At 41.4% G+C, this 23,448-nt stretch overlaps 1 protein-coding gene across 3 annotated transcripts in view; it reads left to right on the top strand.

The window, feature by feature from the left end:
* Window positions 1-753: 753 nt before the first annotated feature.
* The window catches only part of dnmt3ba (DNA (cytosine-5-)-methyltransferase 3 beta, duplicate a), a 45,308-nt gene continuing 22,613 nt past the window's right edge, over window positions 754-23,448 (top strand). The window contains exons 1-16 of one of the 3 annotated variants that reach the window (XM_080444552.1): window positions 754-813; window positions 4,051-4,202; window positions 5,764-5,907; window positions 6,736-6,881; window positions 7,967-8,144; window positions 9,652-11,145; window positions 11,658-11,920; window positions 12,687-12,840; window positions 13,640-13,768; window positions 14,515-14,561; window positions 18,224-18,361; window positions 20,217-20,276; window positions 20,699-20,857; window positions 21,688-21,795; window positions 22,374-22,533; window positions 23,125-23,238. In XM_080444552.1, coding sequence (XP_080300678.1) covers window positions 5,775-5,907; window positions 6,736-6,881; window positions 7,967-8,144; window positions 9,652-11,145; window positions 11,658-11,920; window positions 12,687-12,840; window positions 13,640-13,768; window positions 14,515-14,561; window positions 18,224-18,361; window positions 20,217-20,276; window positions 20,699-20,857; window positions 21,688-21,795; window positions 22,374-22,533; window positions 23,125-23,238 — 3,283 coding nt within the window. In that variant the 5' untranslated portion in view covers window positions 754-813; window positions 4,051-4,202; window positions 5,764-5,774. The remainder of the gene's footprint in view (window positions 814-4,050; window positions 4,203-5,763; window positions 5,908-6,735; window positions 6,882-7,966; window positions 8,145-9,651; window positions 11,146-11,657; window positions 11,921-12,686; window positions 12,841-13,639; window positions 13,769-14,514; window positions 14,562-18,223; window positions 18,362-20,216; window positions 20,277-20,698; window positions 20,858-21,687; window positions 21,796-22,373; window positions 22,534-23,124; window positions 23,239-23,448) is intronic. The other 2 variants (XM_080444553.1, XM_080444554.1) reach the window with 2 other exon arrangements.

Below are 23,448 nucleotides of genomic sequence, written 5' to 3'. Positions count from 1 at the left end.
CGACGGCGTCGCCTCACCCTCAAGACAATGTTAAGATATTCATGTTGTGTCGGAAAGCGGGTTTTGTCAGCTAGCGGTAGAATAGTAGTAGGCCTATAGTAGGCTGTAATTAGATATTTGTAGGCCTACATTCACTCTCGGTTCTAGGCCTACGTGACGGGGGGCGGGGCAGTCCCCCCCCCCCTTTGTGTGTTAGTCTCACTCGGGACACACAGTCCGTCCAATGGAGAGCGTCTACGTCACTGGAAGGAAGGTATGCGTTAACCCTTTAAACGGTGTTGCCATGTCTGCTTTTTGTAAGCGACTTCGGTCTTGTTTTTCTGTAAAGTTATTGTGTAAATATTGGCGGTTGTTGTGGATAACAGTAGGTTGCTGTGTTATGGGCTTGTTTCTAAAGTGTTGTTGTTTATTTGGGCTTGTTTCCTAAAACCAGTGGTTCTCATATATTTTCAAATGAAGGACAAATTAATATATCTCCACGGACCCCCCTATCAAAAAAAAAAAAAAAAAAACACCTGGATTGTGCTGTTAAAATGTTTTGAAACAATATTCAAAATGTTTCACGTTTTTCCAAGATCTCTTTGAAAATAGCAGATCTACAAGCTCATTGTGAGCTTGTAGATCTGCTATTTTCAAATATTAAAAATATATAATCACTTAATTGTTTTCATAGACCTTGTTGCTTGTTTCTATCGCAATATCTGGCAACAGTGGTATGTGTATTAACCCTATGTTGTTAACATGTAACATGTAGGCTGCAGTCTGTCTCTCTCTCTCTAGCCTACTGTTACAGTCTCTTTCTCCAAGGTGAAGGTAGGTGAACCTGTGTTTATTATGTCGTGCACGGTGCACGCAGTGTGCCGGTGTGTGTGCGCGTGTGTGTGTGTGCGTGTGTGTGTGTGTGTGTGTGTGCGGGTGTGTGTGTGTGTGTGTGTTACGCTCTTTGTTGAGAATTGAGACACACAAACCTTATAATAACACTATGGATCTCATGCAAAGAAAGCATTAGTAAAGAAGTATAACCCTGCTGGAGGAAAAGAGGACTTCTCTGAGGTTTAACCTACATTAAGGAGCCATTTAAATGCCTTTAGACTTATAGGTCTGCATGTATATTATTTATGTTTCATAGTAGCAATGAACGTGCTCTCGTTGCCTCCATCGACGAACACTTTAATGGTAGTAAAGGCTGCTTTAATAGTAGTTATGTCTGTTTACATGTGAGAGAAAGCATGTAGAACAACCAGTACAACCAGTAACATCATGGTGGTGAATGAATGCATCATGGATGATGATGGGACAATAAACCGGCCGGCGTACAGACAGACATTTATGTATTTATTGATTCATTTAATTATTTTAATAACACGCGGCTCTGAGTCTCTGGAGTTTCCTCTTAAACTGGAGGAACACAGAGTTAAGTTATGCAAGACATTCGCGGCAAAAATAAGGGAGGAGGAAAAAAAGGAGCCTCAATAACGCGAGATTTAGATTTGTAGGTTATAGCTTTTGTATGGATGGACTGAGGAAGAGGAAGGGGAGGAGAGAGGAAGGAAGCACCGGCCCGGCATGGCTCGGATCGGCAGTGAAAGTGGTCTGTAATCTCTATGTCTCCCACGCTGCCTTTTAGTGCTAATGATAGCCTGCAGTGCTAGCCTGTAAGCCTGCTTCATGTCAATGCATTATGCACTGCTTATGACTCAATCATTACACAGAGCATGAGAAACAACAACGATAACAACGTCTCCGACATAATTCACTCTCATTTTTCAACAACAAACACAAAGCAGAGAACTGAGACTCCTCCCCCTGCCTGTCTGTCTGTCAGCCTGGTTGCATGTCTGTCTGTCTGCCTGTCTGTCTGTCTGTTTGCCTGTCTGTCTACCTGCTTGCCTCTCTGTCTGCCAGCTTGCCTGTCTCTTTGCCTGTCTGTCTGCCTGTCTGTCCGCCTGCCCGTCTGTCTGTCTGTCTGCACAAAAGAACATCTGCCAATTGGCTGGTTCTGACCCACCCTGGCCCCTCCCTCCCCTGGGCTCCACTTTGACTTATTATCATGGGCTTATATATTGATTATTGATTTGGTTATATTAATATATCTAACGTAGGCTATGTCAGTGGTTCTGATCTGAACCCTCCTAATTTCGAGGACCCCCCGTTTGATATGCATTTGGCCACGGACCCCTATTTGATACCATTTTGTATCTGTGGGACCCCCCAGTCTACAGTGTAAAGTTCTCAGCGTTAAATTTAACTCAGAGTTACAGACCTGTAAGTGTTCATTTGTATTTGTAAGAACAGCCTGAGAAAGTGTAACAACTATACCTGCTATGTAGTGTAGGTATCAGTGTGGACTCGAATGGCATATACCGGATGGATATACAATCTGTATTTACAATTCAAATATAGGCATTGATCAGATGTTCTTATCCAGAGCAACTTTACAAAGCAAAGTGTAAGATCAGAGTAAATGTCATGAACTGTAGTCAACAACAATCAACAGTAGTTCATGGTCACGTAAATAGAGGGCAAAGAATCAACAATCAAGTGCTACTAAGTAACTAATTATAGATACCTCCAGGTAAACATCAAACCTATAGCATTATGTCTAAACCAGGGGTCTTCAATGTTTTCAGGCCAAGGACCCCCTAGCTGAGAGAGAGATAAGGCAGGGACCCCCTCTATATTGTATAAAATTGTGTTCCAGATTAGACTCCCCCCACACCTATACATCTTTGCCAAAAATAGCCGATCTACAAGCTCACAACACCTCGCAGCGTGAGGCATTGTGAGCTTGTAGATCTGCAATTTTTTGGCTAAAGTTCTCCTCAGAAAAGGGATGCTTGGGTTGAAGTGGTTAAGGTAAAAAAAATCATATCACACAAAGATTTGGCGGCCCCCCTGTAGTAACTCTGAGGACCCCCTAGGGGTCCCGGACCCCCTGTTGAAGACCCCTGGTCTAAACATATTTTCAGATTTCAGATTTTTATTGAAGGGACAGCGGCCCCTTGACATGCAGCATCTCATTTTCGAGGTGGTCCCGTAAAAACAAACGACAGACATACATACATACATACATACAATACATATATAATATACACTATACACAGATGTGGACACGCACACAGTGGGGTGACAGTGGATCAGGAGGTGATGTGGTTTGATTGATTGATTGATGTTTTTGTTGACAAAAATGCATCGGCTAAATACATGAACATATATTTGTACATTATCTGTCAAAAGGATAAAACACCAAAAATCTTGAGCTTATTTTCAATGTGGTCCTTTGAGTGTAAATGTCGTGTAAACTGAGTGTGCCATGTGTCAATAATAAATACATTCATACAATTTCCACTGTACTAGACAACTAAAATAGATGAAAACAACGACGACAACAAAGGAACCTGTTAAGACTAATATATTATTGAGTCCAGCTGCTGTTCAGCCATTAAGACCGGGAACGCATCTGTGTCATTTTAAGATTTCATTGGCTATTCAAAAATGGCAGATCTACAAGCTCATAGTGCAGCACTTAGATCTGCTAGTTTTTGAAAAATCGTTTTGTGCAAATCTTTGAATATATGTAATATATGTTTTAAAGCGAACATTTTTAACCCCGATCTGTGCTTCTGGGGGTCCCTGGAACAACATATTTTGAGATGGGGATCCGCGGCCAAATACATATCATTTTGTGGGTCCTTGACATAGAAAAGTTGGAGCACCACTGATATAGCAACATACTTTTTTATATATGTATTTGGGCGCAGACCCCCATCTCAAAATGTTTTGTTCCAGGGACCCCCACCAGAAGCAAAGATTTGAGTTACAAATGTTTGCTTTAAAAAAAATATATATATTCAAAGATGTGCACAAATCTTTCAAAAATAGCAGATCCACAAGCTCATATCGCGGCACTCGGTGCCGCGATATGAGCTTGTGGATCTGCTATTTTTGAATAGCCAAATAAATCTGTAAATGACACAGACGCGTTCCCTGGGTGAATGGAGGACTTGAAGTTTACAATGGAGCTAAAATGAGTATTTTTTTCCCACACAGCTTTTGAATCAACAATCTGAATTCTGCAAATTGAATCCGGAATCTGAGTCTTGGAATCGGGAGGTTCCCAGTTCGATCCCCGGCTCCTCCTGGCTGCACGTCCAAGTGTCCTTGAGCAAGGCACTGAACCCCTAGCTGCTCCTCATGATCAGGTTGGTGCCTTGCATGGTTTCCTCTGCCGTGTGTGTGTGTGTGTGTGTGTGTGTGTGTGTGTGTGTGTGCCCCAAGTTCTCCCACACAACTATCCTTCTCCGTTCTCTACACTGGCTCCCCGTAGCGGCTCGCATCCAGTTTAAAACCCTGGTGCTAGCCTATAGGGCAGTGAAAGGAACAGCTCCTTCTTACCTCCGGGCTATGGTCGATGCCTACACCCCTGCCCGACCAGGCCACCTCGGGGCGACTGATTGCCTCGTCGCTCAGGGGTCCTTCTGGCCGATCTACACGGTCACGACTTTTTTCCTGTTCTGGCCCCACAGTGGTGGAATGAACTCCCCACTGATGTCAGGACAGCAGAGTCACTGCCCATCTTTCGCCGCAGGCTGAGAACCCACCTCTTCAGGAAACACTACCCTTCCTCTTTGCCTGGCCTACTTGTTGTTAACTAGTTGTACGAACGCTTGTTTTATTGTTGTATTGTTTTATTGGATCTTGTTTAGTCGATACACTTATTTGTTTTAGCTCTTGCTCATTTGATTTAGCTCTCATCTGTTTAAGGAAAATAGGTAGCTGATATGTTGCACTTTTACCTTAGCGCTAGGTATACTCTTGGTTGCTTGTTTTTGCAGAAAATGCACTTAAGACTTCTGGTGATTAGTAGTTTTCGTTCCCTACCTATGTTGAATGCACTTATTGTAAGTCGCTTTGGATAAAAGCGTCTGCTAAATGACTGTACTGTAATGGTGTGTGTGTGTGTGTGTGTGTGTGTGTGTGTGTGTGTGTGTGTGTGTGTGTGTGTGTGTGTGTGTGTGTGTGTGTGTGTGTGTGTGTGTGTGTGTATACACATTGTAAATCTTTTTGGAGTATGCTGGTGTATATACATATACCTTTTATTTTATAGTATATGTCTCTTTAAATAAGATACATAGCATAATGTGGACAAGTAACCAACCAACATGCATCTGCAAATTATAACCAAAACCCATTCAATCCGGATTTTTGATTTCTTTGGCTATTTCAAAAATGGCAGATCTACAAGCTCATAGTGAGACACGAGTGCCGCACTATGAGCTTGTAGATCTGCAATTTTTTGTGCAAATCTTTGAATGTATATATTTTTAAAGCGAACATTTGTAACTCAAATCTTTGCCTCATGGGGGTCCCTGGAACAAAACATTTTGAGATGGGGGTCCGCGGCAGTGTATCAGTGGTGCTCCAACTTTTCCATGTCAAGGACCCCCAAAACGATATGTATTTGGCCGCGGACCCCCATCTCAAAATATGTTGTTCCAGGGACCCCCCAGAAGCACAGATCGAAGTTACAAATGTTTGCTTTAAAAGAAAACATATATACGTATAAATATTCAAAGATTTGCACACATTTTCCACAATTACAAAAAAAATAGCAGATCTACAAGCTCATAGCACAGCACTCTGTGCCGCGCTATGAGCTTGTAGAACTGCTATTTTTTAATAGCCAAATAAATCTCAAAATGACACGGATGCGTTCCCAGTCTTATTGGATTAATTTATTTTAAAAACTTGTTTTTCCCCCAGAAAACTTCACAATGGCCACCACCATCACCAACGAGGCTGTGACTCCAGACAGTTATGATGACAAAAGCAACCGCCATCACCTGCTGAAGTGGTTCAATAACTTGATGAAGACTAGTTTCACTGATGTGGTGCAAGCAAACTCAGGTATTAGAGCGATTAGAAGACCCATGGTCTCCAAGCAGCACTGTTCTACTTGTTCAACGTTAGATTCTAACCCAGAGTTAAAGTGACGAATACCTTGTTATGTATTATTTAAATAAAAACGTGTTACATCTATGTATCTATTTGCTGTTTTTACATATAGACCAGGTCAGAATGTTTGTAAACAAACGTGTAGGGCAGTATTTCCGAGTAGAATCTCTACACCAGTGGTTCTCAAACTTTTTCATGTCGAGGACCCCCAAAATGATTTGTATTTGGCTGCGGACCCCCCATCTCAAAAATATTTTGTGTCAGGGATTTTTCAGAAATAGCAGACAAAGTGACGCGCTATGAACTTGTAGATCTGCTATTTTTGAATAGCCAAAGTATAAAATATTGTTAAAGTGGTTAAAATTAGTGTGACGCTGTATTAACTAATTTTGCTGGGGACCCCCTGGTACCCCCCCAAGGACCCCTGGAGGTCCCCGGACCCCACTTTGAAAACCAAGGCTCTACACTATATAAAATAAAGTGTCCAGAACACTAGCTACGTCCAGTTTGTCAACCTGTGGATGTTTAGAACAAAATTTTATATTTCTAACTGTCAATAACAATGTAATAAGTGTCCTGTTCTTGCAGAAATAAGGCTAATGGATAATACTTGCCTCCAATGCCACGCTACCGGCGATATCGGTGCGGAAATACATTTTTGGATGTAGCGATGTTATGATGATTATACCTAACATGGTGTGTGTGTGTGTGTGTGTGTGTGTGTGTGTGTGTGTGTGTGTGTGTGTGTGTGTGTGTGTGTGTGTGTGTGTGGTTGTACAGGTGCGTGTCACTGCCAGCTCATGGACTGGCTGTTTCCTGGCTCTATCGATGTGAGCAGCGTGAAGTTCCAGGCGGACGGGGAGGACGACTATAAACACAACTTCACTCTGCTTCAAGAGGCCTTCAACAGCCGGCGAGTCACCAAGGTTAATCTCTTCCTCTGTCTCGGGTTTATCTTTTATTTTGTGACGCCATGAGTTAACCACTTAACCCATTAAGACCGGAAATGCATCTCTGTCATTTTAAGATTGATTTGGCTATTCAAAAAATAGCAGATATGCAAGCTCATATAGTGCTATGAGTTGAGTAGATCTGCTATTTTTGAAAAAAAGTTAATCGTGAAAATGTGTGCACATCTTTGAATATATATATACATAAATTTTTAACTCAAATCTTTGCTTCTGGGGGGTCCCTGGAACAAAATATTTTGAGATGCGGGTCCTCGGACAAATACATATCATTTTGGGAGGTCCTTGACATGAAAAAAGTTTGAGAACCACTGATATTATAGCAACATTATTTTTTCAAAACATAAACTGTGAGGATTTAGAAGACATTTGTATATCAGTGGTTCTCAAACTTTTTCATGTCAAGGACCACCCAAAATGATATGTTTTTGGCCGCGGACCCACATCTCAAAATATTTTGTTCCTGGGACCCCCTGAAGCAAAGATTTGAGTTAAAATGTTCGCTTTAAAACAATACATATTCCAAGATTTGCACACATTTTCACGACTTCTCAAAAATAGCAGATCTACAAGCTCGTAGCTCGGCACTCGGTGCTCAAATCAAAAAGTGACACAGATGCCTTCCAGGTCTTAATGGATTAACAGTCTACTGTATTTTGTGACTTCTGGTACACACAGTTTACTGTCATTTTCCCGACAGTATGTACTGAATTAGATACTCCACACTGTTAAATGTTTAATGACAGTATGCATTGAACATACTGCACACTGATTAGTTAATCAAACCTTTGAGTTTTCTATAAAATTGATAACCACATTTATAGAATTGGCTTATTTAAATTCATAATGGAACATTAAAGTCTACATTAAACACACGTAAAAAAAAAACTGGGTTAGATTGCATCATTCCATATAAAATGCATAATTCCTGAAGCGTAGCATAGAAATGTAGTTCTCTTTTTTCCCCCCATTTATTGTTCAATCTGTTTGTTTTATGTATTGTTTTGTGTAAAACATTGGGTGGATCTCGTGTCTTCTTTCAGGACATTCCTGTTGAGGAGCTGATCAAGGGGGATTTCAAAGCCAACCTTCACTTCATGAAGTGGTTCAAAGCCTTCTTCTCCAAGAACCTGACCGACCAGGAGTACGACGTTGTTGCAGCGCGTAGCGGACAGGACATCAACCCCACTGGAGCCATGTGGACTCCCGTTCCCAACGCCCGTAAGACTGACCCACACATAATGTTGATTTCCTGTTCCCAACGCCCGTAAGACTGACCCACTGCAGTGCAGTGTTGATTTCGGCGACTAAAACTATGACGAAAAATGTTCGTCGACTACCTTTTCTCACTGACGAAAACTAAATAAAAACTAAGCTATGATGACTAAAACTAAGTGACTAAAAGACTAAATGTAATGACAATTTCGTCAACAAATAAAAACTAGACTAAAATGTTAGTGAGGGACGAGTGCGTTGCGCTCTGAAAATAGCTAATGTACAAGCTCACAACGCGTCGCAGCGCTTGAAGATCGGCTATTTTCAGCATGCAACCTGTATGCATGCAAAGTGTAAAATCAGCCATTACGACGCCATCACGGCACCGCCAAAATACATTTTAGTCGACTAAATCAACGGTAGATTTAGTCGACTATAATCTTATAATATTTAGTCGACTAAAACTTGACAAAAACTAAAACATTTCAGATGACTAAAATATGACAAAAACTAAATGGCATTTTATTCAGAAGACTATGACTAAAACTAAATCAAAATTTGCTGTCAAAATCAACACTGCTCCACACACCAGCCAATGCATTACATATCGTCACTGTCGGTCGGAAACCTTGTTGTATATACAATGTCCTAAATGTCCTAAATACCCAGGACATATTCAATGGATCCTGAGTATTTAGTCACAAGCTCTTTTAATAATTTTAATTGGTAAAATATGTATAAAACCCACAGACACACTTAAACCTTTCAAAACCTTTCCAAAATTGCGAAAATAGCTGATCTACAAGCTTGTACATTGGCTATTGTGACTCTTGTATGATGGGCTTTAATTCACGAAAAAAGAAGAGAAAAGTCAATATGGAGATACAAGGTTTCTGACCGGCAGCAACAATATGTAACACAGTGGTTCTCAAACCGTCTCATGTCAAGGACCCACACATTGATATATATATATATATATATATATTTGGTCGCAGACCCCCCCATCTGAAAAGGTTTTTTACTGGGGACCCCTAGAAGAGAAGATTTGTGTTTAAATCATTCAAAAGAAATGTACAAATCTTTGAATATATATACATTTTTTTAAAGCGAACATTTGTAACTCAAATCTTTGCTTCATGGGGGTCCCTGGAACTAAACATTTTGAGATGGGGGTCCGCGGCCAAATACATATCTAAAAATGTCTTCTAAATTCCAACATTATGTTGCTATATCAGTGGTGCTCCAACTTTTCCATGTCAAGTACCCCCCCCCCCCCATTTGAGGTTGTTTTGTGAAAGTAACACAAAAGTGATATTGTTAGAAGGTTAAAAACTATCAATAATAACAGAGTACAGTACAGTAACCTTACATTACAAAGCAACGCATGTTGTCGTGGTGTGTTAGGTTTTTACAACACAGTATCATACTGAGCTACTGTAGAGGCAGAATTAGTGAATAGTTTTTTAGTTATTCTTTTAAGGATTAACCATATTGTGCATTTATATTTTGACAGAAATCCGGAAAAGGGACTCTGATGAGGAAGGCACTACGGAGGAGGAAGGCAGCCAAAGGCTCAAAAAAGTTCAGAAAATACCGTACGACCCTACATGGAAGGAAGAGTGTCCTTGGGCAGAACCCAGCCCTAAAGGACAACACAACACCTACTGCTCTCTGTGTAAAACACACCTGAGCACGTCTCACCGGGGCCTGCACGACGTCAAACGCCACGCCGAATCAAACAAGCACAGGAAGAGGTCGGGTTTGTCCCCGGTGGACAAACCCGCCGGCCGACCAGCTAGAGAAGCTCTGGAGCCGCTGGCCTGCAGTCAGGCTCTCATTCGGTTCATTCGGAAACACTGCTACTCCGGCTCTGTGGTCAGTGAGCATTATCCACGCTACATGCTGGGCTTACACTACCCCAAAGACATAGTGTCCGTGTGTCAGCACACCCCGTACAGTCTGTACGTCTACGGAGGGGTGCCGCTCGGAGTCTGCGCCGTCTCCGTGGTGCTGGTGGGTTATTTCGACGTGAACATCTCGCGGTACAGCGTCAGACTGCTGGACGCTCTTCCGTACGCCGGAGGCGAAAGCGCCGAGGCCGTAGCAGAGGCCGTAGCGGAGGCCGTTCAGAGGTTTGAGCTTCAACCGGCTAACCTGGTTGCCGTGCACTCGGAGGGCCACGCTCCGGCGGCCTCGGAGCAGATCTGCTCTACACTCAGGGAGCTGAACCCCCACATAGTGGCCTTAGCAGGGATGTATACAGTGGCCGACAAGGCCTGCCGCGCCGCAGTCTCGGAGCAGCTCTCCGCTCAGGTCCGGGAGCTGATTGGAGACATCCACGCCCACTACTCCTCTGCCCCGACCAAGGACGACAACCTGAAGGCGCTTTTTACCTCCTCTGACGACAGCGTGTCCTCCAGTCCTCCAGATCTCAACAACACCAGCTGTCTTAACCTTTGCCTCATGGTCACACAACTCATGGGAATATGGAACAAACTCATATCATATTTTAGCTCCTGTGACGATGACAAAGCCAAGAAGATCCTCTCCCAGCTGCAGGATCACAAACTCAGGGCAACGTTCATGTTCCTCGACTATGCCACGGAGCCTCTGCACGCCTTCCACAAACACCTGTGGCCGCAGGACGGCACTTCCAGGGCCGACTTGGCGCGCATTTTGGAAGAAGCTGGCGGCCTGCTGCACACCTACGCCAAGCGATTCCTCCAGCCTCAGGCCGCGTCGCGCTTCCTGGAAGGGAGCGACACCCAAATCCTCAGGGACGAAGCCTCCCAGCTGTCCGGACCGAGGCTCAGCTGCGGCGGGCCCGACTTGGATCTCTTCCTGAAGGTGCGCGGCACGCCGGAGATGACGTCGGCGCTACGGCAGCAGGTGGTGTCCTTCTACGTGGCTCTGACGTGTAGCTTGGCCGAGTCGCTGCCTCTCAGCGGCGTGGCCCTGAAGAGCATGGCTCAGCTCCTCAACCCCTACAAGATGCTGGACGTCACAGGTATAGTGTTAATTTCAATGACAAAAACTAAATAAAAACTAAGCTACGATGACTAAAACTAAGACTAAATTGATTTTATTTTGTCAACAAATAAAAACTAGACTAAAATGTTAGGGAGGGACGAGTGGAGAAGAGATCCAGTAGAACTAAAAGACAAGTCATTTTATGTTTGCTTGCGCTCGGGTGTTGCACTCAGAAAATAGCAGATCTACAAGCTCACAACGCGTCACGTTGTGAGCTTGTAGATCGGCTATTTTCAGCATGCAACCAAGTGTAAAATCAGCCATTACGACGCCATCAAGGCACCGCCAAAATACGTTTTAGTCGACTAAATCAACTGTAGATTTAGTCGACTATAATCTTATGACATTTAGTCGACTGAAACTAGACTAAAACTAAAACATTTCAGATGACAAAAATATGATATATATAAATATAAACTAAATGGAATTTATTCAAAAGACAATGACTAAAAACTAAATCTAAATTTGCTGTCAAAATCAACATTACAGGGGAGGCGGTGAGAGAGCTGGGGACCACGCTGGGGCTGTGTGAGACCTCCGCGGAGGCGTGCGCGCTCAGCATCGACTTCCTGGAGTTCCACAACAGAAAGCAGATCGAGATCAAGAGAGACACATCGGACTCGGAGTCCCCGGAGCGGCGGTGGACCAACGTCCTGAAGGACACGGAGTCCACCTCCTTCCTCAGGAGGCTCCTCCTCAGCCTCATGTCCCTGCCCTGCCCGCCGCTGGACGCCCTCTACGTCTTTGGCCAGGTGTGTGAAATGTCATTGTTACGGACTGACTAACCCAGCACCTTCAAATGTTTTCAAAAATAGCCAAAATAGCCGATCTATAAGTTTATAAGCGCATAAACTTGTGGATCATATTTTGATCTTATTTTCCAGTGGTGATTATGTTATATCTCTGCTTCTGATCTGAATGAATTAGATACATGCATTTCCTTTTTGGAAAAAGTCTTGAAAATAGCTGATCTGATATGTTTGATATTTATGTTTGATAACCACATTTTTGGGACAGATGTGTCGTGAGGTTTGGACGAAATCTGTAGGAGTAGTAACAAACATTTTATTTAGCAAAAACGGTCTCCTGATGGCGCTATAATAGGCTGTTGTGAAAGCTTTGGGGTTCACCCATGGCCTCCTGGAAGGATGTGTGCAACGCCGATCGGTCCAACGGTGCCGGAGATTAGCCGCACACGCACACACACACACACACACACACACACACACACACACACACACACACACACACACACACACACACACACACACACACACACACACACACACACAGCTGGACAGACAGGGGTGTAAACATAGTCTTCGCACATTGGCCGCCCAGCCTGGCAGAGACAAAAAAAATGCCGATATACAACTCATGATGCATCGCAATGTGACAAGTTGTGAGCTTGTAGATCAGCTGTTTCTGTTATTTGTCATATCTAGAAGTATACAGGGCTTGAGTGGATAATAAAATGTCCTCTCATCTGTGTGTGTGTGTGTGTGCATCACGTCTCAGGCCGTCCAGAGTGGAGATGCACTTCTGTTCTCCGGGCGGGACGAGGCAGAGACAGAGATCGAGATCGGGACGACGACTGCAGAGGAGTCCGACAGCACCAGCACCTCCTGCACCTCGCCTCAGAGGAGGACCAAGAAATATCACAACAAGTTGGGTAAGTTGACCGAACCACCGACGTCACAATTTCCATCCAGTTTTAGAACATTGATTGAATCTAGACGTCACAGACCTATCAGTAGGTGGAGATCTGTGATCATCTTGCCACACCACACTATATCGTCCAGATGTCAACAATGTTCTGTAGCACTGCCAAAGCAAGGTTAAAACACTTAAGATTAACCCTTTAAGACCGGGAACGCATCGGTGTTATGTTCAGATTGCTTTGGGCTATTCAAAAAGAGCAGATATACAAGCTCATAGCCGTGCTATGAGCTTGTAGATCTGCTATTTTTGAAAAATCATGAAAATCTGTGCAAATCTTTGAATATAATACTTTTTTGAGCGAACATTTTTAACTCATGTTACAACTTCTGGGGGGGTCCCTGGAACAAAATATGTTGCGATGGGGGTCCAAGGCCAAATACATTCATAATTTTGGGGGTCCTTGACATGAAAAAGTTTGAGAACCACTGATATTATAGCAAAAACTGTTAGGATTTAGAAGACATTTGTAGAATCCCCCAGAAGCAAAGATTTGAGTTACAAATGTTAAATGTTATATATATTCAAAGATTTACACAAAATGTTCACGATTTTCCCAAAAAATTGCAGATCTACAAGCTCATAGCGTGGCACTCGGTATGAGCTTGTAGATCTGCTATGTTTTGGGAATAGCCAAAAAATAGAAAGAAAGAAGATGCGTTCCTGGCTTGAATGGGATAAAAGCACATGAAAACATTTGGAACGTTTTGCTGCGGACATTACATTTACTTTGTTGTGTTTCACGAGGTCAGTCCAACAGGTGTCATGTGAGCTCAAGGTGCAACACAATGCCGTCAATGACGCATTGTGTTGTGTTCCAGATGGGAAAGTCCGTAACGGGTCGGTGAAGCCATGTGAAATCCGCCTGACCAAAATTAAAAGTAAGAAAGATGCTCTCACTTCAGCCCGATTCATTCTTTAGTCGCACGGCCGTTGTTCGTGCGCTGAAAAGACCCGACCTACAAACCAGTGGTGGAAAGTAACTAAGTACATGTACTCAAGTACTGTACTTAAGTACAATTTTGAGGTATTTTTACTTTACTTGAGTATTTCCAATTTCCAATACTTTTACTTCTACTCCACTACATCTCGGATCCAAATATTGTACTTTTACTCCACTACATTTATTTGAAAACTTTAGTTACTAGTTACTTTGTAGATTTGGATTATTATTACGAAACAGACATTAACCACTTCAGCCCTATATACAGTTTGACCATTTGAAAATAGCCGATCTACAAGCTCACAATGCGTGGCCCCCACGTACTCAAGTACATTTTGAATTCCGGACTTTAACTTGTAACAGAGTACTTCTACATTGCTGTATTGATACTTTTACTTAAGTAAAACCATTTGAGTACTTTTTCCACCACTGCTACAAACTCACAATGTGTCGCAGAATGCGACGCATTGGGAGCTATGTTCGGAGCGTGACACTGTCGTGCAACAGAGCATTAATTAGGCATTAGATCGATATAATGATTTATATTTGGTACCATTTGTCATTCAATGACTTCAAACCAGGCACATATGACACACTGCCAGAGGGATGGTTTTATTCATGTTCCGTCCATCCACCATTAAAAAATGGAGTGAAAAAAAAGAATCCTGTCTGTTTCTCTCCAAGGTCCAAAGAATGAGAGTGAGAGCGATGACAGGAGTGGGAAAGATGAGGTAATGCATTGATTAATTCCATTTTCTTTATTGATCAAACCAGCAGTGTTGATTTTGACAGCAAATTTAGATTTAGTTTTAGACACATTTAGTCATCTGAGATGTTCTAGTTTTAGTCGACTAAATGTCATAAGTTTATAGTCGACTAAATCTACAGTTGATTTAGTCGACTAAAGTGTATTTTGGCGGCGCCTTGATGGCGTCATAATGGCTGATTTTACACTTGGTTGCATGCAGAAAATAGCCGATCTACAAGCTCACAACGCGTCGCAGCGCGACGCGTTGTGAGCTTGTAGATCTTGTAGATCGGCTATTATTTTATTCAAATTTTTATTTGACGAAATTGTCAATATATTTAGTCTTAGTTTTAGTCATCGTAGCTTAGTTTTTATTTAGTTTTTATTTCGTATTTATTTAGTTTTCGTCAGTGAAAAAAGGTAGTCGACGAACATTTTTCGTCATAGTTTTAGTCGACAAAATCAACACTGGAAACTCAGGTAGTGTTTTTATAACTGATATACATGATATTTAGTTTTGCCACCTTCCACGTACACCTAACCTTACATTTCACTGACACTGACTTCTGTCCACTACTCTTGGCAGTCATAACAACAGTTTTTGTAGTCAGTCAAATATGAACAGATATCTGTCCGATTTCATGATGCATTTTATGCATGTGTGTTTTGGTCACCTGGGTGCTTTTTGTCTTCAATCTAAAGCTCAAAGATCCTCTTTGGAGGTCCACTCAGTCTTTCTTTCTTAGGAAATGCTAAAATAATGCAGCACATATAGTTATTTTCTCCTGTACTGTTATGTGCAGGAAATGTGACTTCAGTCAAGAAATATAACAGAAGAAAGTTGTCGACTCATTAACCCATTGGATCCGGGAACGCATCTGTGTAATTTTTTGATTTCTTTGGCTATTCAAAAATAACAGATCTATGAGCTTGTAGATCTGTTATTTTTGAAAAATCCTGGAAATATGTGCAAATCTTTGAATATGAACATTTTTAACATTTTTAACTCAAATCTTTTAACTCAAAATATTTTGAGATGGGGGAGGGGGTCCGCGGCCCGCGGGACATATAATTTTGGGTGGTCCTTGACATGAAAATGTTTTGAGAACCACTGATGATTAGAAAACATTTGTAGAATCCCCCAGAAGCAAAGATTTGAGTTACAAATGTTACAAAAAAAGAAAAGAAATGTGCACACATTTTCAAGATTTTTCAAAATATAGCAGATGGGGCACGGTGGCGCAGTCGGTAGCGCTGTTGCCTCACAGCTAGAAAGTCCTGGGTTCGATTCCCGCCGGGGACGCTGTGGGCGTCTCCTCCGCGTCATCAGTGCCCATACCCTGGTAGGGTTGGCGAAAGGGCCTTTCTGTGTGGAGTTTGCATGTTCTCCCTGTGTCTCCTAGGGTAGGTACCCTCACAAAAACATGCAGTAATCCTGGTCACTATACTGGCCACCCGGGGCGCCTGATGGAGGGGAAAGGAACTAGTTGGAATAACAGGTTCCTTCCACGCGCTACAGTACGTCTAACCAGGGAAACTCTCCCCTGTCAGGTGATAAAGAAGGTCAGTTGGCTCTCATGCATTGAAGGAGGCATGAGCTCGGCCCTGGCCTCCCTAGGTTGGCAGAGGGAAGGCAGTGCCCAGGATTACATAGACAATTGGCACTGGGTATAAACAATGGGGTTACAAAATCGTGGGATAAAAATTTAAGAAAAAAACAAATATATAGCAGATATACAAGCTCATAGCGCGGCACTCGGTGCCGCACTATGAGCTTGTATATCTGCTATTTTTGAAAAGCCAAAGAAATCTAAAAATGACACAGATGTGTTCCCGGTCTAAATGGCTTAATGAACAAGAATGTGGACATGTCTGAACGAGGACCATGGACCATGGGTCACCACAGTTACAGTATATGGACAGACATGAAACTAGAATTAGGAAGCCTTTGCTCCGTTCATCCATATTGAATGACTGAATGGACCTTTAAACCAGTGGTTCTCAACCTGTGGGTCAGGACCCCCGGGGGGGGGGGGGGTTTAATCAGATGACAGTAAAGTGACAATTTAAGGACTTTTAAAACCTAATATGTTAAAAAAGAAAGAAATGAAATGAAAAAAGACCAATAAACTATACTATAAAAACGCGAGGCTTTGTGAGCTTGTAGATCGGCTATTTTCCACAATATTTCAAATTAAATGTAATGTCAAATTAAATGTAATGCCTACAATTGCCTACAAAAGTGCTTGTCAGGGTGGGGGGTCCCCAGTTCAAATATAATTATTTTGGGGGGTCGCGGGCTGAAAAGGTTGAGAACCACTGCTTTGAACAAACTGCATTCATCTCCCAATCCCCCATCTTTATTTCAATGCTGACCATACATCTTTATTTCAATGCTGACCGTACATCTTTATTTCAATGCTAACCTTATATCTTTATTTCAATGCTTACCTTACTTTACTAACCGCTTCTCTTTTCCCCCACGGTGGCCAGAGGCAACGTATTTTGAGCCCGACCGATGCCAGATTTGTGGGTCCGATGCCAATCCCGCTTTTGTAGTCTTGACCCATGTTTTGTCAAAAGGTGTAAACTTTTCTATTCAATTTGAAAGCATTGGACAAACACATAAATCGAAACAAAAATAATGATACATTTTTGATAGACAGGATTTTTAAATTAATTATATATTCAACTTTAAATACTGTATGAAAAGTTTAACTTTAATTATACAATGAACAAGCAAATAAATATGAATACAAATAAACGGAACCTTATTCTATTTAATCTATAAGACCTATTCAAACATTTTCAAAAATAATAGCCAAATTACGGTAACCGGAAGACTCACCCCAAAACACGCTCGCCCCCATTTATTTCACGGACCAGTATTCTTTGTTTTACTTAGGATAAGGTTGGAAAGAAGTTTAGGTTTAGACATAGTTTTACTGAGGTGACGTTTAGGAATAAGGTTAGGTTTAGGCATAGTTTTACTGAGGTTAAGTTTAGGAATAAGGTTAGGTTTAGGCATAGTTTTACTGAGGTTAAGTTTAGGAATAAGGTTAGGTTTAGGCATAGTTTTACTGAGGTTACGTTTAGGAATAAGGTTAGGTTTAGACATAGTTTTACTGAGGTTATGTTTAGGAATAAGGTTAGGTTTAGTCATAGTTTTACTGAGGTTACGTTTAGGAATACCAGGAGAATACCGCCGGATTTTCCCCGGGGCGACTGTGTTTTGGGGCGAGCTACATTATTTTATGACACAGATAAAATGTCAAGCAATGGTCGATATGTCGGCCAAACTGATTATATCGGTCTGGCTCTACAATATGTATGTTCATAATATGTGCGTATTCACATATGAAGGGTGTGTGTGTGTGCATGCGTGCATGCTTGTGTGTGTGTGTGTGTGTGTGTGTGTGTGTGTGTGTGTGTGTGTGTGTGTGTGTGTGTGTGTGTGTGTGTGTGTGTGTGACACTTGACAGGGGAAGGTAGCAGAGAGATGTAAGGGTATTGGTGTGTGTGTGTGTGTGTGTGTGTGTGTGTGTGTGTGTGTGTGTGTGTGTGTGTGTGTATGTGTGTGTGTGTGTGTGTGTGTGTGTGCGTGGGTGTGGAGGGTGTGTGTAATGAGACTGTACTGTCTCTCAGGGTCCCGCTAGGGGGGTTGGTATGGGCTGGGAGAGCAGCCTGCGTCAGAAGCCTCCGGCCCGGACCGTGTTTCAGGCCGGGAAGGGCACCTGGGACAGGCCTGTTAATCCTGAACAGGAAAACGACAAAAAGGAGTCGGTACGTTTACTACTCTAGTATAACTCTACCACGACATTACACTGCAAATGCTCAGTGTTCATTTATAGGTCAAGGTCATACTGCATAACTTTTACAAAAGTAATTTTTTTATATCTTGTCTTGTCGGGCAGAAACGTCTTATCTCCATATTTTAAATGTATGTGTTTTCGTAAATTGATACCCTACTTCGTCATATCACAACGTCACACAAAATCTGCAAAAACAGCGGATGTTTTGAGCTTGTAGATCTATGTTTTTTTTTTCACTTTTGAATTTGAATCCTGAAAAGTTTTGGACATAGACGGGAGACAGAGCCTTCTGCCTGGCTGCTCAGCATCTGTAGAATACTCTCCACGACCACCTGAGGGCGCCACAGACTGTTGATGTTTTTGAAAAAAGGACTAAAAGCCTACCATTTTAACAAAGCTTTTTATCTTAAAGCTTACAGTTTTACAAAAAAACATCCTAGCCATGTTTTTATGTCAATATTGTACTCTGTAGCACAGTGAGATTTGATTCAAATGTAAACTAAAGTGCAGTACAAATATTAGTTTTTACTAATATTATTATATCATCTTTAACAGGTATATTTTTAACACAATTTTCTAGTCGTACTGTAGGTGTCTTTCCCTGACACTAAATGTAAGCGTAAATGTATTTATTAGGTATTTCAACGTTCATACACACCATTTCTGACAACACGGTTACTTTCCAAAATATCCTCGGCACTGGGGCCCTGCAGCATTCAAACTGAATTCTGGGAATCGCAGTTCTAAGACAGACCAAAGATTTCGCCCATAATAAAGAGTATTAAAATGAACGTTAAACGGTATGACATTAACTCTGAGACTCTCAGAGTTACTGACTGATGAATGAACACTGAGGATTGGACTGTGTTGTGGATCCTCTGACCTCAAGAAAACAACAGTCCATGTGATTGACCTACAGCAATGTGGTGAATGGTCACTCTACAGCAGTGATTCTCAACCGGTGGGTCAGGACCCCCAGGGGGGTCCCCACATGACCCCCCCCCAGATGACAGTGAAGTGACAATTTAAGGACCTTTTAAGACCTTTTTGATACCTGGAAAATAATAAGAAAAGATTGTCAAATAATTGAAGAAAGAAGCAAATGTTTGGAAAATAGCCGATCTACAAGCTTGTAGATCTGCTATTAACCGAGTCAAACTAAATTGAATGCCTACATTCCAAGTGCTTAATTGTCAGGGTGGGGGGTCCTCAGTTCAAATATGATTATTTTGGGGGGTCGTGGCCTGAAACGGTTGAGAAGCACTGCTCTGGCACATCAATGCTTCTTTTATTGCACGATTCCACCATCATTTGATTTTTCATCAGCACTGTGACATGCTTTCATTTCAATTATTACATTTTGCTTTATTCATATTCATAACTGCCACCTGCATTTGGAAACACCACTCCAGGAGTGGGGGGGTGGGGGGGGGAAATAATTTGTAAACCACAAAATATTACAAGACATAAACCTTTATGTAGTTCTCCGAGGTACAACTGAGGGACTGGACCTCATTTACAATGTAGACACTTTTAGAATACAGTAAAAAAAAAAACACACACAATTAAAATTAGAATGTATTGTCACATTACAGGTTTACAGAAGTAAAGAAGTGGCTGACAATTAAATGAGTCAAATTACGATAACATGCAATAACAAATGCAAGACACAGCTAATGATGATGATGTTACAAAACGGTTGAAGCCTGTTTCTGTGTTGTTTTGATGACTTGTGTTTGCAGTGTATGAATAAAAACCTTTTTCTATCCTAAGCTAATACAAATACTAAAGAATAACTTGTCTTTAACCTATTTCCACTTATTTAGGTGAAAGACACTAAGAGCTCATCAAAGCTCAGAGTAGCTCGACGGACTCACACCTACCAGGTACACAAACCACGGGTCTACTATAATACTATAATATAAAATAGTCTATTTTGACTATTTGAATCGCTTACAACGCGAAAAAAAAGCAGAAATGGCAGATCTTCGTGACGCGTTGTAAGCTTGTAGATCTGCTATTTCTGCTTTCGGCAATACAAATGAAGGATGCAGTGATTATTGTTATTTGAAAATAATAATAAAACAGAAATAGCAAATAGCTTACAACGCGTCACTTTGTAAGCTTGTAGATCTGTTATTTCTGCTTTTTTTAATATTTGGAAAAGTGTGAAAATCTTTCAGCATGGAAACGATTATGACGAATATCTCAAATAATTGCGATTAGACGATTATGTAATAATTGTGACAGGCCAGGTAGTGGTTTTGTTTTGTTCATTTGTATTGCCATGTGTGTGGTGTGGTGGTAGGATGGACATGGCTTCCAGTCAGGAGAGCTGGTGTGGGGTAAGCTGAAGCTGAAGAAGGGCTGGACCTGGTGGCCTGGTATGGTAATCCCCTGGAAGAAGAGCTCTGCTCCGCCAAGCTTCCGCAAGGTGGAGTGGTTTGGAGACGGCTTGTACTCTGAGGTGAGACTAAGTACATTTACTCAAGTACTGTACTTAAGTACACTTTTGAAGTATTTTTTTGGGCGGTGAAACCGCCCCTATAAGTGAGGTTTGGATATTTGTACAATTATCCTGCGCTGTGATTGGCCAAAAAGTACCCCGCCTAACCCTGCACCGTGATTGGCCAATCACAGTCTATTCAGGACTGTGATTGGCCAGTGTCACATGACACATGTGCATAGCCCTATATAAGAAACCATAACTTTAAAAAAAAACATAAATTTGTTTTTTTTAAGTTATGGTTTCGTCCATCATAAAGAGTGTTTCAATACATGTATTTATTTTTTGTACATGATTGGTTGACTCCATTCAGTATTGTGATTAGCTAGCAAGACACCGCCCACTTCACACAGGGTGTGATTTTTACTTTACTGGAGTACTTCCAATTTTCAGTCCTTTTACTTCTACTCCACTACATCTCAGCGACAAATTTTGTACTTTTACTCCTCTACAATTATTCGAAAACTTTAGTTACTAGTTACTTTGTAGATTTTGATTATTATTACAAAACATTCATTAACCACTTCAGCCCTATGTAAACTGGCTCAGATTTTATTTTTATTTTTTTACCTGGCATCCTATAGTTTCTATATTTTCAATGTGCATAATTATTATTCTTTTGATATTATATTAGACTGATGCTAGGTTCTTGGTTTACCTGTGATCCTAGATAGTGAGGCACTACACCGTCTCTCTGCATTTGATGTGTTTACCTTGTTCATTGTAAAGTCACTCTGGATAAAGAGTGTCTGCTAAATGCCTAACTTGTAATGCCATTCCTTGTTCTACAGATGCATATAGATGCACTTTCGCCATTTTCTGCCTTTAATAAATGCTACTCCAAAACGGACTATGATGACGTCTCCCTCTACAGAGATGCCATCTACCAGATCGTTGAGGTAAGTCTACAGAGATCTAATTTGTGTTATTGTTCATATATCAACCTACATCTCAGAGGCAAATATTGTATTTTACTCCACTACATATATTATTTGATTTTATTATCAAATAATATACGTTTTATTTGAAATTATTTGAAATTATTTGAAAACTTTAGTTACTAGTTGCTTTGTAGATTTTGATTATTATTACAAAACATACAGTAACCACGTCAGCCCTATATACAATTCGGGCATTTGAACATAGCCGATCTACAAGCTCATCGCGACGCATTGTGAGCTTGTAGATCTGCTATTTTCAAAAGATCTTTATACATTTGAAAACTTGAAATGGGACATTCTGCATAATGAGTACTTTAATTTTGGTACTTGAAGTACATTTTGATACCAATACTTTTGTACTTTTACTCAAGTACATTTTGAGTTCCGGACTTTTACTTGTAACAGAGTATTTCTATATTGCAGTATTGATACTTTTACTCAAGTAAAACAATTGAGTACTTTTTCCACCACTCTTTTTTATAATGGATTATATTAGTATGATTAATCGTGGACGTGTGGTGTGTTCTGTGTTCCAGTTGGCTGCCCAGCGGTGTGACAAGTCCTTCAGCGAGGCAGGAGGGAGTAAAGAGAAGGAACTGAAGTTCATGGTGGACTGGGCCATGGGAGGATTTCTGCCTGGCGGACCTGCGGGCTTCACCCCCCCTGCTGGCAGTACAGGCATGGGTGGAGTAATAGGTAACAAAGTGCATTTACTCAAGTACTGTACTTAAGTGCAATGTTGAGGTACTTTTACTTGACTTGAGTAGTTCCATTTCCCCCCCAAAAAAGAAGGAAAAAAAACACACTAATCGACCCCCTCACACATTAGGACAATATCAGTCACCAGAAGCAGGGATGTGTGTTTTGTGAGTCTAACATGGTTAAAATGGTAGCCTGATCTCACACAATTTAGTACACATTGCATGGACCCAGTGCACGTCATTCCGTGCATATCCGCCTAGAAATTCTGTGCCTATCGGTATATAACTCAAACGGCGCTGAGTAGGCTCAAGCGAAAGTCGCAACTTTCGGGACGGCATGACCTCCGTGCAATGTATACTAAGTTGTGCGAGATCGGGTTGAAAATGAAGTTATATACTGTAGGAATGGGAGCATGTCTGATCAAATGAATATCAAATATCTAAATATTGAATCAAGCAACTTTAAAAAAAACTGTCTAGAGTTTACACAAAAATAATAGAGAAATACACCGTTAACGTAAGTTGTGTGTCCTTTAAGATTCTCCTAAGATTCTTCTTTAACTTAAGTTGTGTGTCCTCCTTTAAGATTCTCCTAAGGTTGAGGATTCTGACTCAGACTACAAGCCCATAGCCCCGGTGAAAAGGAAATACAACGTTTTAATGAAGACTAAAACCCGTCCCACCATCACCTACAACAGAGGTATGTATACTAATGTATGTAATGTACATACTGTACGTGTATATATGTATCAGTTTATACTATGTATGTACTGTACTGTACGTACTGCAGTGGTTCTCAAACTTTTCATGTCAAGGACCCCCAAATGGACACTTATTAGCCCGCAGACCCCCATTTGAAAAGATATGCCAGGGACCCCCATAAGAGAAGATTTTTACGGCTCTAGCAGTG

Source organism: Gymnoscopelus braueri, assembly GCF_963280865.1.
Source record: "Gymnoscopelus braueri genome assembly, chromosome: 12".
NCBI lineage: Eukaryota > Metazoa > Chordata > Actinopteri > Myctophiformes > Myctophidae > Gymnoscopelus > Gymnoscopelus braueri.
This window is presented reverse-complemented; position numbering and strand designations above follow the sequence as displayed.